General features: G+C 37.1%; 2 protein-coding genes across 5 annotated transcripts in view; one reads left to right on the top strand and one right to left on the bottom strand.

Annotated features, from left to right (window-relative positions):
- Nucleotides 1-252: 252 nt before the first annotated feature.
- LOC118266671 (E3 ubiquitin-protein ligase Bre1) lies at nucleotides 253-13,380 on the top strand. Of its 2 annotated transcripts, none has more exons than XM_035580142.2 (17): nucleotides 253-466; nucleotides 634-792; nucleotides 1,390-1,576; nucleotides 3,215-3,400; nucleotides 3,594-3,814; nucleotides 3,940-4,212; nucleotides 4,526-4,699; nucleotides 5,019-5,276; nucleotides 5,529-5,630; nucleotides 6,267-6,382; nucleotides 6,796-6,949; nucleotides 7,365-7,520; nucleotides 8,713-8,922; nucleotides 9,212-9,404; nucleotides 9,592-9,686; nucleotides 10,031-10,162; nucleotides 10,280-13,380. In XM_035580142.2, the coding sequence occupies exons 2-17, from the start codon at nucleotides 640-642 to the stop codon at nucleotides 10,430-10,432; spliced, it is 2,763 nt and encodes a 920-aa protein (XP_035436035.1). In that variant the 5' UTR covers nucleotides 253-466; nucleotides 634-639; the 3' UTR covers nucleotides 10,433-13,380. The 2 variants fall into 2 exon arrangements, with proteins under 2 accessions (XP_035436035.1, XP_035436036.1); XM_035580143.2 differs by having other exon boundaries at nucleotides 254-466; nucleotides 8,731-8,922.
- Nucleotides 13,381-13,894: 514 nt separating this feature from the next.
- Nucleotides 13,895-16,076, bottom strand: part of LOC118266793 (uncharacterized) — a 43,527-nt gene continuing 41,345 nt past the window's right edge. For all 3 annotated transcript variants that reach the window (XM_050703225.1, XM_050703227.1, XM_050703226.1), the window contains exon 12: nucleotides 13,895-16,031. In XM_050703225.1, coding sequence (XP_050559182.1) covers nucleotides 15,807-16,031 — 225 coding nt within the window. In that variant the 3' untranslated portion in view covers nucleotides 13,895-15,806. The remainder of the gene's footprint in view (nucleotides 16,032-16,076) is intronic.

Here is a 16,076-nt window from a genome sequence, read left to right as displayed (position 1 = left end):
AAAATAAGTTTTAAATGTAGCGTTCCGTTAACACGCAAGTTTCATAAAATTACAATAAAAACATAGACAATAGTTTGTTAGTATTTTTTTATACATAATCGACTAAAAACTAAATATAATATTTTGTAATGAAAATAAAAAAAAAACACATAAAATATAAGTTATAAAACAAGTAAAAAAAATAAATACAAGGCTAATATAATATTCTAAAACCGAGTCTGCGTCCATTTGTTAAATTAGTAATACTAAGTACAACACTAGTGCCTACTCGGACGAGGACGTGCGAGGCGATCGAGTAGGTTGAGTAGGTTGGCAATATTTCGGGCGGAGCTTGGGTTATCAGTTTGTTTTGTTCTGCTTTCATTAGCAAAATGATAGTTATTATAGATTTTTGTAAATATAAGAATTCTCTGCTTGTGCACTTGAATTAACAACAATTTACGAGAGTGTCAATATTGACAAGCAGGTATGTATATAACGCAACCAAAGCAAAAAGAACACGGCTGTCTTCCTAATTTCGTGCTTATAACCTCTTTTTAACTTGATCGGGTTATATTGATCAATAGTTTTCGTAACAAGACTACATACATAATTTTAGGATTGTGAATTTCACTTTTAATGGTTTCATTTTAGGTCAAAATGTCTAAACGAACAGCAGATGATGCTGGTAATGGCAGTAGCCAGCCTCCAATCAAGAAGGTTCACTTTGAACCCCATCTTATTGGCCCTGTGTCCACCCTAGAGGAAATGGACATAAAGGTTCTCCAGTTTCAGAACAAGAAATTAGCTCAGGTATTTATTATGCATGTTTTATTATACATAATACATTATTTTACAGGTTTAATGAATATTAAACATGTCATGATCAGCTGTTTATCAACACTCAATTACATGGTATTTATGGACAATGACAACAATGTAGTTAGTTTAATGTTTTGAAGCATTGAAAAACAACATGATTAGATCATGTAAAGTGTTACTATGCTTGTTTTGTTAGTATGGAAATCTATCTATTTTGATCTGTATATTGTTTGGTTTCTTTTGTGTTGTAAGGTCATGATCTGAGAGGAAGAGAAATTTAACATATTCTGAAGTACAAACATTAACATGGCATTAAATTATATGCTTAAAAACATGATCTGAACTTGGTATTTGTATCTGTGTTAATGTAAATTGTGTATAGTTAGCAAATCTAAACATTATTAATGTAATGTATTGGAAGATTACTAACAAGTGACTGTATTATATACATATCAAATATCATCATAATAGCAACTCTTATGAGCCTATAGATAATATAAACCATAAATGAACATGTTGATATTATATAAAACCTTAGTTCTTGATAAGGTATGAAACCTAACCGCACCAAAATGTTTATTCTTCCAGAGGATCGAGCAACGTCATCGATGTGAGGCAGAACTCCGTGCAAGAATTGAACAACTAGAGAAACGTCAAACACAGGATGATGCGGTGCTCTGTGTTGTCAATCGGTACTGGAATCTCCTCAATGAAGATATTAGAGTATTATTACAACGGTTTGATGCAGAAACTGCTGATGAATCAGAAAATAAAAGTAAGTGGTATTATGTTATACTATACTAGCTGGGAACTGCTTCTTTGCCTGTGTGGTCAAATGAGAAAACTAACCTATAGCACTCCGGCTTTCCAACTATGTCTAGACGCAAATATCATCACAAAATACAAACAATTTCTATATTATTAGAAAAAGGATAAATGTCAATCTCATATAACTGTTAAATGAATTAATCTAATTGGCTGATTAATACCTAATGGTATTTATGGTATTTATTGGTCATTATGCTGTGGTTAAAAAAAAAATAACTCATTTTTTGACATTGTAACATGGTAATATGAAAATGGTTTTAATGAAATTCATATAGGGACTAATTGTTACATGGATTAGTATGTTGTGTTAGTCTGATATATGCTTAATCATTGTTGTGTGAGTATTTATTAAATATGAATTTAATGTTTACCATTACTTAAGGATTCAATAACTGACGTCCAGTTATAATATTGTTAACATGTGGTATTATATTTTTCTTCTTACAATATTCTAAACTGTATCATATAACTCTTTATAACAAGGGATGTGACATGTGATCCCTTGTTATAAAGCTTGTGATGTTTAGATTAAGAATATTTGTCATGATACCTCTTTTGTCAAGCATATTGGGGTCATGCATTAAAAAAACTCATAATGAATTAAGGTGAAGGTCGGTTAAATAACTCATAATGTAGTTTATTAAGGCCGATCTATCAATTGAGTCGTCGGTTAAGGATAGACAAAGTTCCAAAATCTGTGAATGCGTAGTGGCTGGCGTCTGCGTTGACGGGAGGAAGACGTCCTCAGACCGTGTGCAGAAAGTGCTGTGCCTAGACGCTGATGAGGCCGTAGGGAAGAAACAGGCTGCATCCAACTGGCCTCTCTATCAGTCATTGATCAGCTGTGTACATCTTGTGGCTTAAATGATGATGATCATGAAGTCTCAATGATTCCTTTTGCTTCATCATTGGAAGTTAAGCAGCGTAGTTGCAGTGAATTAGTGTAGAGTTAAACAATGAAGTAATAATTTTGATTGCATTATTTGACACATAGTGTGACAGAGACTAGGGTGGGACCCATAAAATTAATTGTTTATTACTAGGTGAAGGATACTGTTGGTAATGCTATTGTATGATGATAGCTGCAGACTTTTTTATACATTAATTATGTTATATTTATATGAGAGAAGTAATTTGACTATAATAAATGGTGTGTCTAGATTTTGTTTGTGTTATCTGAATAGAATAGAATGTTTATTTATTTCTGAATATATGGTACAACCTTGAGTTCATAAAATAATAAATATGTGACACATACTACTGTTGCCTGTGTAGAACTATAATGGGTCTCATGTCTGTAATGTGTCAATGACTGAATATGAATGAGATGTTGAGTTCTATCAAAATTTTAGTGTAGCAGAGTTTTTAATAGATGTTTACTTGATGAAAAGTGATGTTATACACCTAGGTAATTATGATTATGGTAGCGTAGGCTATCTCAATTTTAATACAGTATCAAGGAAAATACAGTCACATTTGAAACACAATAATTCAATGTTCAGACTATTACTTATTAACTATTGTTAAAAGAACATGCTATTAATTAGCCAGAATTACTTATAAAACAATTTTAACTTGTTTCTAGATGAGAATGAAGCGACGACTTCGTTCCTCATGCAGTTGTCTACATGGGACAAGGAGGAGTTGGATGCTCAGCTGGCAAATCGGGTACAAGTGAGCAAGCGAGCGGTAGCGAAGGTGTTGCAAGCCTTCGACCGACTGCAGCAGAGAAATGATAAGATCTGGCGAGCTATCAAGGGCGAGAGTGAGGGTAAGACGTCTTTTTAGTTCTTTTTTTCTATCAAGAACCCTTAAAACCTTTGGCCCTTAAAATTATTGTGTACAATGCTGAAGTTTGAGATTGTACATAATTTGTGCAGTTTATCATAACAACAGCATGTGAAGTGCACTTTTCTACTTGTGAATTTATGGCTTTGTAATTATATGTTTCATTCTGGTTTCAGAAAACGCTCCGGCCCCATCATTAGATGATGTAATCCGCGCCACCAATGAAGAAGTGACAGTTGAGAATCGACGCCTACAAGCGCTATGCACGACGTTGCATGAGAGTCACCATGCCATGACTCTGAGGGTGGCGCAGCTACAGGATGCTGTCAACAGCAGAGACACCGAGAATGCTGAGTTGAAGAACCAGATTGATGATCTACAGTATGAGCTGATGAAGGTGCGTTTGTCTGCATAATTATGATGATAGTAGTAGAATAGACGTTTTTGTATAATAATATTTTTATGTATTTAAACTAAATGGAGATGTCACACATTAAATGATTTTATTATGATTCGTAACAGGTCCGTTCTCGCAACGATAAGTTGGAGAATCACCTGGCGGAGGCTATCGAGAAGTTGAAGAGCTACCACCAGTCGGGCGCGAGCGCGGTGCCGGCGGCGGCCAGCTCGGGCGGGGGCGCGGCGGCCGGCGCCGTGGCGGCCGCCAAGCTGGAGGACGTGGCCGCCGAGCTGGAGGAGCAGCGCGAGCTCGCCAACAACCGCCTCGCAGAGCTCGACCGCCTGCATCGCCAGCACCGCGACACGCTCAAGGAGGTCGAGAAACTCAAGATGGATGTTAGTACCTTCTCCATATTTTGTTCATTTTACACTCAGTGCAAAAGTATAATACGCAATTATTTAATGTTATTATGTATTGTGTTCATTTTAAATGAGCATGTGTAAAACAAAATTACATTAATTTGTGTTCAAAATTGTTAAATTAACCCTTCGTATGCCGGAGAACGGAACGCAGATCTACGTGAGACACAATTATGAATGAATGTTTTCTATTGTTGTCTTATATACGAGAGGTTAATATTCACAGTTTGGTAGATAGATGCATAAGTTAATCCTACCCAATGATAATGATACTATGAACGTGTACCAGATCCGCCAGCTACCGGAGTCAGTGATTGTGGAGACGACGGAGTACAAGTGTCTGCAGAGCCAGTTCTCCGTGCTGTACAACGAGTCCATGCAGATGAAGACTGCGCTCGACGAGACACGCATGCAACTACAGAACGCTAAGAACTTACACATGAGGCAGATTGAGATGATGGAGGTATGTCGCCACTATTATTGCTATTTCAGATAGTTTAAAGCCAGGCCACACGTTGTTTGTCGCTTAAAGCTACTAATGGTTATGGGTCCTTGGCGTAACTTGAAACTAATTGAATCACCTCGTCAAATAGTAACAGCTTAACCCGTTGTATGTCGGAACACAGATCCACGCGAGACACAATGTGTTTTCTATTGTGTCTTATATACCGGCAGTCAAGCAGTTAGTGCTGTTACTATTTGAGAGCTGCACAACATAAATAATTATTGTTATAGTTTGTTACATTTGTGTAGTAACTTTAATATCATAACTTTACTTCCAGAGTGAAGAACTCTCACGGCAGAAGACATTAAGAGCAGAAATGATACAGCTAGAAGATGTACTAGGCCAGTTAAGGAAAGAATATGAAATGTTACGTATCGAGTTCGAGCAGAATCTCGCGGCGAACGAGCAGACTGGACCCATCAACCGGGAGATGAGGCATCTCATCACATCGCTACAGAATCACAACCAGCAACTCAAGGGAGAGGTGCATCGGTACAAGAGGAAATACAAGGATACTAGTCAGGAGTTAAATAAGGTATGTGGATGTCATGTTTATCACTTTCGGATAAATCGGGAAGTAACACCCGGCTTGTGCGAAGTTCTGTGCTACTTCCCGATGTTCTCACTGATTTTGTCGACATTTTTTTTCATCCACTAAACCTTGTAAAAATAATAAACACAAAAAAAATCTATGCAGTTTATAGACAATAACCGAACAACAGAAATGTATAAACATTTCAGTTATTTATTTAGATAGATATACTGACTATATGTTTGTATTGTGAAGGTGCGGAAGGAGTTAGAAGAGGCGGGTGCCCGGGTGTCTATTGGAGGTGACGCCGCTGACGAGAAGCCACATGCGCTCAAGAAAGAGGAGCCTGATCCAGAGGTATATAACTAATACTAATGTATTACTTAATCAATAACTACTTAATTAAGAAGTTACTAAATAAATTATTCTTATTCTTATTACAAAAAACATACCTTACAACGGTTTAAATAGTTTTCGACTGTACTTTAACCATTTACATGCCACGGTCGGGTATAGACGACAAGCGAAAACGTACTCAAGTATACTAAACACGCTACCGTCGTCTATAGCTGACAAGAAAACAACGGATTTAAGTACAGAATAAACATACTAAATTAAATTTTCAGGCTTTCTTTTTTCTGGTATTTATTTTCTTTCTGTACCTATGTATACTTCAATCTTCATAACTACTCAACGTATTTAGATGCGGTGTTTTTATACTGATTCAAGAGGAAAGTTTATATGTATTATCACTCTGAATTTAACATGTCTGATGTCACAGACGAAAACTAGTTAATGATGTATAGTAAAAGGGCTAAAGATAGAATACCAATCAGATTTTACCAGTAAAACACAGCCATTGGAAATTGCAAATCGATATCTGTAAAAAATATTCTTCTTCACGCTACCATAGGTACTTTTTTTAAGGGAAAATGGCTACTATAAGTACTGTGTATGGTGAATGCATGCATTATAAAATGTTGTGTGTATCAGGGCGAGGAGGGCGGCAGTGGCGGCGGGGAGACCAAGCCGGCCGCCAACAAGGAACACAGCCGCGCCAAGCTGCAGGAACAGGACCTGCTCATCAAGGATCTCAAACTACAACTCAAGTACGACATTTATATTTAAAAAGTATATTAATTTACGACTTACTCGTGTAAACTGTTTGACGAGATTGATCAGCTGGTTAGTTGATGTCATGCACGTAATGCTGTTCTGACTATAAGACCCTAGTTTCTTGAAACTAGTCGAGTTATCCTATCAAATACTTAACGTCAATAATACACAATAATTTGAGAATCCTGACAATATTTTAACTTCTTATATGTCCGGACTTCTTTTTGGAGATGGGCAGGCAAATTGTCGGTCTAAATGCGAGATTCTTTTTTGATACATTAAAATTTAATCTGCGATTATGCCTCTCGAGAGGGCCTTTGTTTAACATTGGAGGTTTTCTTTCCAATAAAGATACAAAAAAATTGTATGTATGTTAGTAAAATTGTATGTTTGTTTGTAACATCAGGAAGGCAGTAAACGAGCAGAAGGAGCTGAAGTTGCTGCTGGACATGTACAAGGGGGTCAGCAAGGAGCAGCGGGACAAGGTGCAGCTCATGGCCGCCGAGAGGAAGGCCAGGCAGGAACTGGAGGACCATCGACAGAAGGCCAAGATGGCACAGGTACGATCTTGGTTCTAGAGTAATTTGGTTTATCTAGATTGTCTTGGAACTGGAGCAGCGGACAACGTAAAAGGTTACCGGCTCAAAGCAGGAGAAGGAACGGGGTGGTTTTTAGTCTTGGAAGTTGTTTGGTTGTGGCATAGGACATTAATTTTAAATTAAAGATAACAGTGTTTTGTTTTCAATAATTATTAGTAATAGCACGGATTTAATAATTAATCCTCATGTTTCACAATATTCACTCCCTCTAATTAAAAGGAATGACTGTAATAGGCGGCTGTATCACGCATGCTGATTTCTCACAAACAATCCTTTGGATTTATAATTATGAAAGAAAAGTCTTTATTCTAGTCTAGCTGTAAACTTTTTATTTTATTACCTTCAAAATATGATTATTCTTGTATCTATCCCACAGGAGAGTAAGCGGGAACGTCGACTGGCAGACGAGGACGCGCTGCGCAAGATCAAACAACTAGAGGAACAGAAATACGAGCTGCAGAAACAACTGTCGTGTGCCAGACCCAACGCGGACCCGCTGCACGCCTTCACGAGGCCCTTCGCTGGATCACCGGTAACATTAGCCACATATTATATTTACTACTAGCGACTCCTAGCTCCTATTGATCGTAGCGTGATGTTTTATAGCCAGTAGTCTTCCTCGATAAATGGACTATTCAACTTAAAAATTTTCAAATCGTACCAGTAGTTTCAGAGATTAGCGCGTTGAAATAAACAAACTCTTTAGTTTTATAAGATTAGTAAAGATTTTTTGCACCATACTAAGATAAATGTATCGCTTGAATTGTTTCGGCTCTATACTATATAAAGGCACCCTCTTTATATACGATAGAGCTGAAACAAGAATTTGCGTATAACATCAATATTTGTTCCGGGCGGGAATTAAATCTGCGACACGCGAGGAAACAGGCGATTGCACAACCATGCAATTTTCTCAGTACCCAAAAACATAATAATTATGAATAGTAAATTTATAAACTAAAAGAAGAAAGAAAAAGAAAAATGTTAAACAGGCTAGTAAAACTAATTGACAATTACAATTGTATGCATTACGTGGTTATCTACCTTATTAATTTATCAACCAGTAAAGTGTTGATACTCTTCACCGTCTTATTACAATTTACAAGTCGGCAGCAGATTATATTAACCCGGTCAGAGTCTAGGCAACCGCCGTGGTAGTCACTCCAGACAGGTAAACTTTCATTGTTATGGGTGTGGTTTGGCTACAAACTCATTACTCTACTTTATAACTTTAAATGTACCATGCCATTATTCATATTTCCTAATCATTTCTGCCAGCGGTTTCACTTACGCTCTCGGGATAAAAAAGGATCTATTCATTAGTTTTAGCATAGAAGAGTAACATACGTGCATCTATCCATACATCTTCACAAACATTCTTTTAACATTACTTTAACTTCAGAAATAAGCTTTTATCATTACAAATCTGTCTCCTTAAGGGTCGGTTCATATCGTCGTACCTAATGACGTATCATCGGTTGAGTGTAAACGGTCAACTGTTTTTCTATACATTTCTCTGTTTTGGCGTTACGCGACCGATAATACGCTACGCATGTTGCGTCAGATATGAACCGACCCTTACGCTCAAAAACTTGATACTTATTGATACTCATCACTTACTGCATGAATCCGTCATTATACCAAACTTCTTACACCTTCACCCAAGCTAACCTCAATCTCAATGAACTGACTAAACAAATCATCAGTATAATAATAGTAAACAGTACTTTTCCAATGCACAGGAGGAGGAAGCTCTCCTCAACGAGATGGAGGTGACGGGGCAGGCGTTCGAGGACATGCAGGAACAGAACTCTCGCCTCATACAGCAGCTTAGAGAGAAGGACGACGCCAACTTCAAGCTGATGTCGGAGCGCATCAAGGCCAACTCTCTGCACAAACTGCTCCGGGAAGAGAAGCAGTTGTTGCAGGAACAGGTAAACTGACAGTTTCTTATTGTATAGTCTTTCCAAAGTCAAAGTCAAGAGTCAAAATTATTTATTTCAAATTGACTGAGAAGGTAGTTTTGAATGTGAAGTAAATATTACAATATTAAAAAAAAAAACAAAGTCTGTCTGTCGGTCAGTCCTTTAGTGAAGCTATTTGCTCGTGGCTCTGGTAGGGAATATTTTTATATTTTTTAAAAAAATATTTGATTAAATAGAACCGAGTGTGTCATTTACAAACATATTATGTGGTGAATTAATTATTTTCTTGTATTCCCAGGTGCTAACCCGCGACCAACAGATTGAGTCAATGGGCGCGGTGGCTCGTCGACTGGAGGAGAAGGAACGCTTGCTGCAGGCGACGCTGTCGGCCGTCGAGAAGGAACTACTGCTGCGACAACAGGCCATGGAAATGCACAAGAGGAAGGCTATAGAATCTGCCCAGTCCGCTGCCGATCTCAAACTGCATTTAGGTACATAGATACAGTCCACGCGTTTGTAGTAATTAGAATGAAAAGACTTCAATAATGAATCTTAAATCTTTATGTAAATAGGATGCAAGATAGAAGACCGATACATGATTGAGTCGTAAAAATCCATTCTGTGGATGGATTCTTTGGACCGCTGTAGCTAACATAACATATTATACTTTATTTCCAGAAAAGTACCATGCGCAGATGAAAGAGGCGCAGCAAGTAGTGGCAGAGAAGACGAGTGCTTTGGAAGCTGAAGCATATAAAACGAAAAGACTACATGTAAGTTGATGATGATTCATTCCTATTTATCAACTATGTATACTATTAATAATTAGCTCTATTATTGTACTATTACGTTAACATTATGTTTGTTGCTCGAAATGATATACAATGCGTGCAAAACACTCACTTTTCATTACAAACTTAGGACATGAGTTGCATATTATACTACAGAGAGAGCCTTATTACCATACACCGCCTACAATCTGAAAGCCTGGGCTGTCACTGACAATTTTGAAAACATAATTATCTAATCAGATTTTAGTCTGTGTCCAAAGAACAAATCTCTACTGTTTGTTATTCTCTATGAGATTGTGTCTATAGCAAGTACATCTCGTTTACAGGAAGAGCTGGCCATCCTACGCCGCAAAGCGGAGCGAATGAAGAAAATGGAGCAAGCGGGCAGCAGTATGGACGAGGTTCTACTGGAAGAAATCAGGGAATACAAGGAGACGCTCACCTGCCCCTCTTGCAAGGTATGTATCACGTACTTACGTACATATTGTAAATCGGCCAGCTATTCTATGAACATAAACTGGTCTCACACGAGTACTATTTCATATAGATACTATATTTCATTTGTTATTCCGCAGGTGAAACGCAAGGACGCGGTACTGACGAAGTGTTTCCACGTATTCTGCTGGGATTGCCTGCGCACGCGCTACGAGACGCGGCAGCGCAAGTGTCCCAAGTGTAACGCGGCGTTCGGCGCCAACGACTACCACCGCCTCTACCTGTCCACGTAGACAGTCTCGGTCAGTCTGCCAGGCTCGGCCTCCTCGGTACACGTGCAATTGTAACTAGCCAAAGGAGATGCTCGGTCCAGGACCGAGTACTATCGAACGCTCACCTCTGTGAGTTCAGTAGTTTGAGATGAACCTCGCGTGGCCAGCATTTGGTTGCCCAGCAGCGGATCAGTCACCTAACAATTAGATAAATGTTTTATTAATTCGAGATCTCTGTAAACTAGTAACGAATGGATTTGGATCTAACACTTGCTACACTTTGCGTTTGTTTACAACGTTACGGATACAGATTTTATGTTAGTAAAATTCGTTGAATATATTTATTAGGTGTATGTTAGAAGATCAGCTAAATGTTATAGCATCATGTTATATCGGCTAAATAAATGAATATATCGCGAATACAGTGAATGTATATCATTACTGCTAGTGTACAGTATATTTACATGTGTGATGTTAATTCGATAAATAGTTATATATGTATTTACATTTTAAATTGCATTATGTTAGCGTAGATTACGAAATCTACTAAATCACAATATATAGAGGCATCTTTGTCTTGTCCCAAGAAGATATAAGTATTGATAGATGATCTCAGGACCACCGAGTGTTTAGTGCAGCAAAGTATGGCAAGTATTAGACGGGAGCAGTATTGAACAAAATGAATGTTTACATTGAACATGGGTTGTGATGTACTGTAAGTGCGAGAGTGAGTTGCTTGTACATGCAACGGTCGCCAACGTACGGGTCAGAGTATGTATTCAAGTCATTTAGTATGTCACAATTATTAGCCGGATCTATAATTTCAGTGACATACTATGTGCAATGTGCATACGACATATTATGAGAAAGATATATTTAGGAATTATTACTCTTTATGTAAATGTGTCCGGCGATCGTTGCGTTTATGACTTCCTAAGTGACGGCCTGTTATTTGGATTTATGTATTCTCTCGGCAGAACGAGGCGGTTGATGTGTAAAAGAAATGTAATGTCAAGGCAATTTGGCGTATTTTAGATAATTTGAGCGCAGTGATTGAATAAAAAATGTGTCTACATGAATTTTAAACTACTACCAAGCTATTACTAAAGTTTGTTCTTTTCTGTGTCTCCTTGTTTCTCCTGTTAAATGTGCTAGTACTTAGATTTAGTAAAATTTCTGATTTCCCAATCTAACTGCGTGACAGTGAGCTTAAATATGCCTAAAGACCAAGACAAATAACTTGCATGCGCAAAAGTATACGCAAAAAAAAAAAAATATTGCGCACTTTTGCGCATGTGATTTTGTATATTTATTAGAGCCTACTATCTGTGACGACCGTCTGCCGTTCTAGCTTCCAATGTCTAGTTTGTGAAAATTTAGAATTTATTGAGATTGAAGGATTGAGGTGCCCAATGATGGTATCCACGCATCATTGGGCGACACAAGACGTGAGAGGCGAGGACAATTTGTACTGAGATTTATGTATTGGTTCCTGTCAGTGGTCGAGCTAACTGAACGTTGATGTAGATAAATAATAACAAACAATATACTCACCATCTGCGGAAACCAAAACTCTATAGTCAATACCTACCTAGAGAAGACGAAAGTATCGTCTCCGACATGTAATTTATAACAAACACATAAATATAAAACTTGATAGCAATATAACGTTAAATATAAATGACGAAGCTTTTGAAATATTTATAATATTACAACTTCAAATGCACGTCAATTAAATGTTAAATGTTCATTCCTTGTCTATAATGTTATTTTTGTATTAAAAAAATAGCTTTCCATGTTGAATATGAATTGCGTAAATGTAACGTAAGAATAAAAATTGCATTTCGCGCTCTTATGTATATCGAAATACATAATTATATTGATGTTGTATATTAAGGATAATATCATGAATTCGAACAAGTGGATATAGTTTATATATCTATATTTAGTAATTAATGAATATACTTATTGTTAAACAAATTCTTGAGGATGGTGTGAATGTGATTGGTGATAGCGCGCGATGACTTATTTGTACTGTAGTTAGGGAAATAGAATGTAGCGTACAGCCCACTGACTGATATATTTGTATATTTTAAGTTTAACATTTTGATCGGGCTTGCTCTCCTGCTTCACAAAGCCGTCAATAGCCAAACAAAGTCAGCTTCAATCTGGTTTTTTAATGAAATAAGCATACAAAAGTTTTATTAGGGTACTACTAGGTTTTTGTTTAGAAAAAAAAGTAACATTTTCATTAAGTTAACTAGAAAATATATAATCTAATTAAAATAATCTTTTACATATTGAGAGTGGAGTTAGATGGATAATGTAATGGGTTGATTGTAATAAAAATATTAATTAACTGTTGTAAACTTTAATCGCAGGGGAACAATTTATTTGACAGTATTTAATGAATTAATCAATAGAGAATCGCTTTTTCTATCTGTTAGTGTTTATGTTAAGTTTCCACAACTAAGCAATATGTTTGACAGGCACAGATTGCACGCGGTCTTTTCTAGTTCTGTTCCTACTTGTAGTTAGCGTCTCTGTTATAACATAATATTAGTATTGGTTGTCTTTCATTAGCTCTTTCTAGACAATTACCGTTGATATGTGGGCATTGTAGCAATGAAAATATTGTTAAATGTGTAATATGTGTATATCTGACTGACCTACAACAGTTCGCGTATTAGTTGAATTATTCCTTCGAATGTTACATTATTTTGTTACTTATAACGTCACAGCCGAGGTCAAGGTGTGTATATTTGGAAATCACGTGTTACTATCATTTTTATATTATACATAAACTACATTAATGTACAGTCTTACTGTAATCTTCGAAAATCAGATACAAAATTATATTGTCATAATTCAATGTAAAGTTGGCTGTAAAATATTTAATTATTTAATTTCGGTGGAAACTATTTAAATTGTAACATTAATGGACTACGAATAAATGTCTCAACAAATAATTTTCTTTTTACTTTTTCCCAATATTACGTTGCTCGACCCGAGACTTCTTGCTCGGCTGTCGCGCTTATTATGCATGCGCTTATACAACTCATAAGCAGAGCTTTTAACACCATGTACATAATATTATCAAAAGAAGTTATAAAATGTATTGCCAACGAATGTTGCGAGCGAAATCATAAGTACAGACACGATGTTTAATAACAGGATACAGATCCTCGCTGATTCTCAACATAATGATGACGAATCGCGCCCAGTGTTTCTTTACTGAAGCAATATTCAGGATATCTAAGCAAAAACAGGAAAAAATAAAGATTTGAATCAATAATAGTCAACAGACAGGGTGTATTTTTTCATGGATAACACATGTCACTGTAATTTAAAAACTTAGTTTTTTTTGTATTTTTCTGATAAACAGTTCGAGTCTTGCCTATTACCCGATACCTCTTGGACGTCGACTTCAGAGACAATCTGTATAGTAGGAAGATTGATATAATAAAATAAAACCACAATTAATGACTTTCAATAATTTTATTTATATTTACATACCCTAATGTATTTACATCGCATACTTTTCGATTTAATTCAAAATAAATTCAAGTTCACCTATGATATATTCCACTGACTTGGGCAGTTGGGTGTTGGAATAAATTCTGTCAATAATTTGTTAAGTATATACCTAATGATTACGTATCATTAGCACCTGAAGCAAGCGACGTGGATGGACGAAGCGATTTAACTGATTTTGTACTATTTACATAGAAGCGTTTGCAGTATACCACATAATATTTGATATAGTAAATGTGCCACATATTTAAGATTTCTTGCAATAAGTCATTTATCTAAAACAACATCTTAACACTCATTTTACCAAACTTCAACACGACCGTCACCTCGTTCAACGTAAATACAATATCAGTCTCATTTGTTACAATTTTGTCTAACTTGCAACGCGTTTTGATTCACAAACTGTAATGTAGGAACATTACGTACAGTTTAAATAAACTAATTGTCTTGATATAGTCACCTAAATATAATCGATGAAGGCAACAAAATATTTTTTATATCTTAATTTGGATTGCATCGAACTACATTCCTATATTTAATTACAAGACAAGATTTCTGATAATTTATTTAATTGTAAATCGAATTAAAATATCGAATGTTATTGACTAGATCAGAAAAATAAATATTGTGATATATTTGTGTACCATCCATTTTATTTACATAGTTAATATAATATGTATAGAAAATTTATAATTTCTGCGATGTCTGGTTGATGTCTTTTATACATTACGTCGCAACTTGTATGACTTGCATAGCATTGACACAAATGCTGTACAAGTGATACAGTTACGTGTGCATTAAGTTCATAAAGGTGGGAGCAATGTGACGGAGGTTACTCGATTTTTGTGACGTAACATAATTATAGGTTTGGCTTACGTGAATAGTAGATTAGACCCAAGATCAGCTACATACAACAAGAGCTAAACACTAATGGCACTTAAAATACTTTAGTCGTAATATGGGAACGGATGACACCGAAGTGGACGCGATGCATACAGTAATATAGCTAGCTCGCAGTGCGGCATGCGGCATGTAAACATGATAACAAAATACTTAGACTACTCGGACAAAACATTACAAAAGTTAACTTATAAATTAGTAATTTGATTTCAAACCATACAATGTCATCGCAATGAAGAATTGAGACGAAACGTTAAATGCAATTAGGAATGAAAATGTTAATGCTTATTCTAATAATTGTACAGAAACCAAAGTGAGAAAGTATACAATATGACACTACGTTGTTCTATCGTCAGACACTTGATCATTGCATTGTTAGTGGAATCAATAATTTCTGGAGTACGTCCTTGCGAATTGAGATCCATCGAACATGATTTACACACACTTTCACGTTATTGCTTAAACATTCCTACTTTTTTATCGTCAAATACAAAGACCACACTTGTGTAAAATTACAAGCAATTGATTTTGTCTATTTAGAGGGCATGAACAATTTTCCGACTAGACCGTTTTTCAACAATAACCACTCTACGCCTAATTTTAGTGCAAATATCTAAGTTTGCAACGTTCTTCGTGCACGTCGGTCCTATTATTCTAGTCGCAGACTGAGCAGGACGGATGACGTACTTCCGCGGAGGGCACACATAAGCTCCGCAATGCAATACATTACAATCGATGAACACTAGTCTTTCACTATCCTTAGCTACAATATATGACAAAATGGAAGTATTATCAGGGGCCACGAGAGTCGCACGTGCCGTGAGAGCATAACTAATGTAAAGGAGGAAGCTCAATAAATTGATCAGAGCCGGGAACTAAACCATTACATCCCATATGGGACAAACGGCATGTCCGTCGGCTCTGTGTGTAGTTGAGCAATGCGAGGCGTGGTGTTTGCGCGTTATGCTGTGCTCTGCAGGGGCGCCAGGGTGGTCGGGGGCGCGGCGGGCGCGGGGTCGGGCGGGGGCGCGGGGGGCGCGGCCAGGGCGAAGGCGAGGCGCTCGAGGCGGGCGCGCTGCGCGGCCAGGCGCGGCCAGCGGGCGGGCGCCGCGCCCAGCGCCGACAGCGCCGCGTCCAGCGACACGTACAGCGCGCGCCGCTCGCTCTCACTGCACGCAGACAGCTCCTGCAACACACACACCATATTAACACGCCTGACTAAAGCCTTATC

The sequence above is a fragment of the Spodoptera frugiperda genome, chromosome 23 (genome assembly GCF_023101765.2).
Source record: "Spodoptera frugiperda isolate SF20-4 chromosome 23, AGI-APGP_CSIRO_Sfru_2.0, whole genome shotgun sequence".
NCBI classification, from domain to species: domain Eukaryota; kingdom Metazoa; phylum Arthropoda; class Insecta; order Lepidoptera; family Noctuidae; genus Spodoptera; species Spodoptera frugiperda.
Note: the sequence above shows the minus strand (reverse complement) of the source record. Positions and strands in the feature narration are given on the sequence as shown.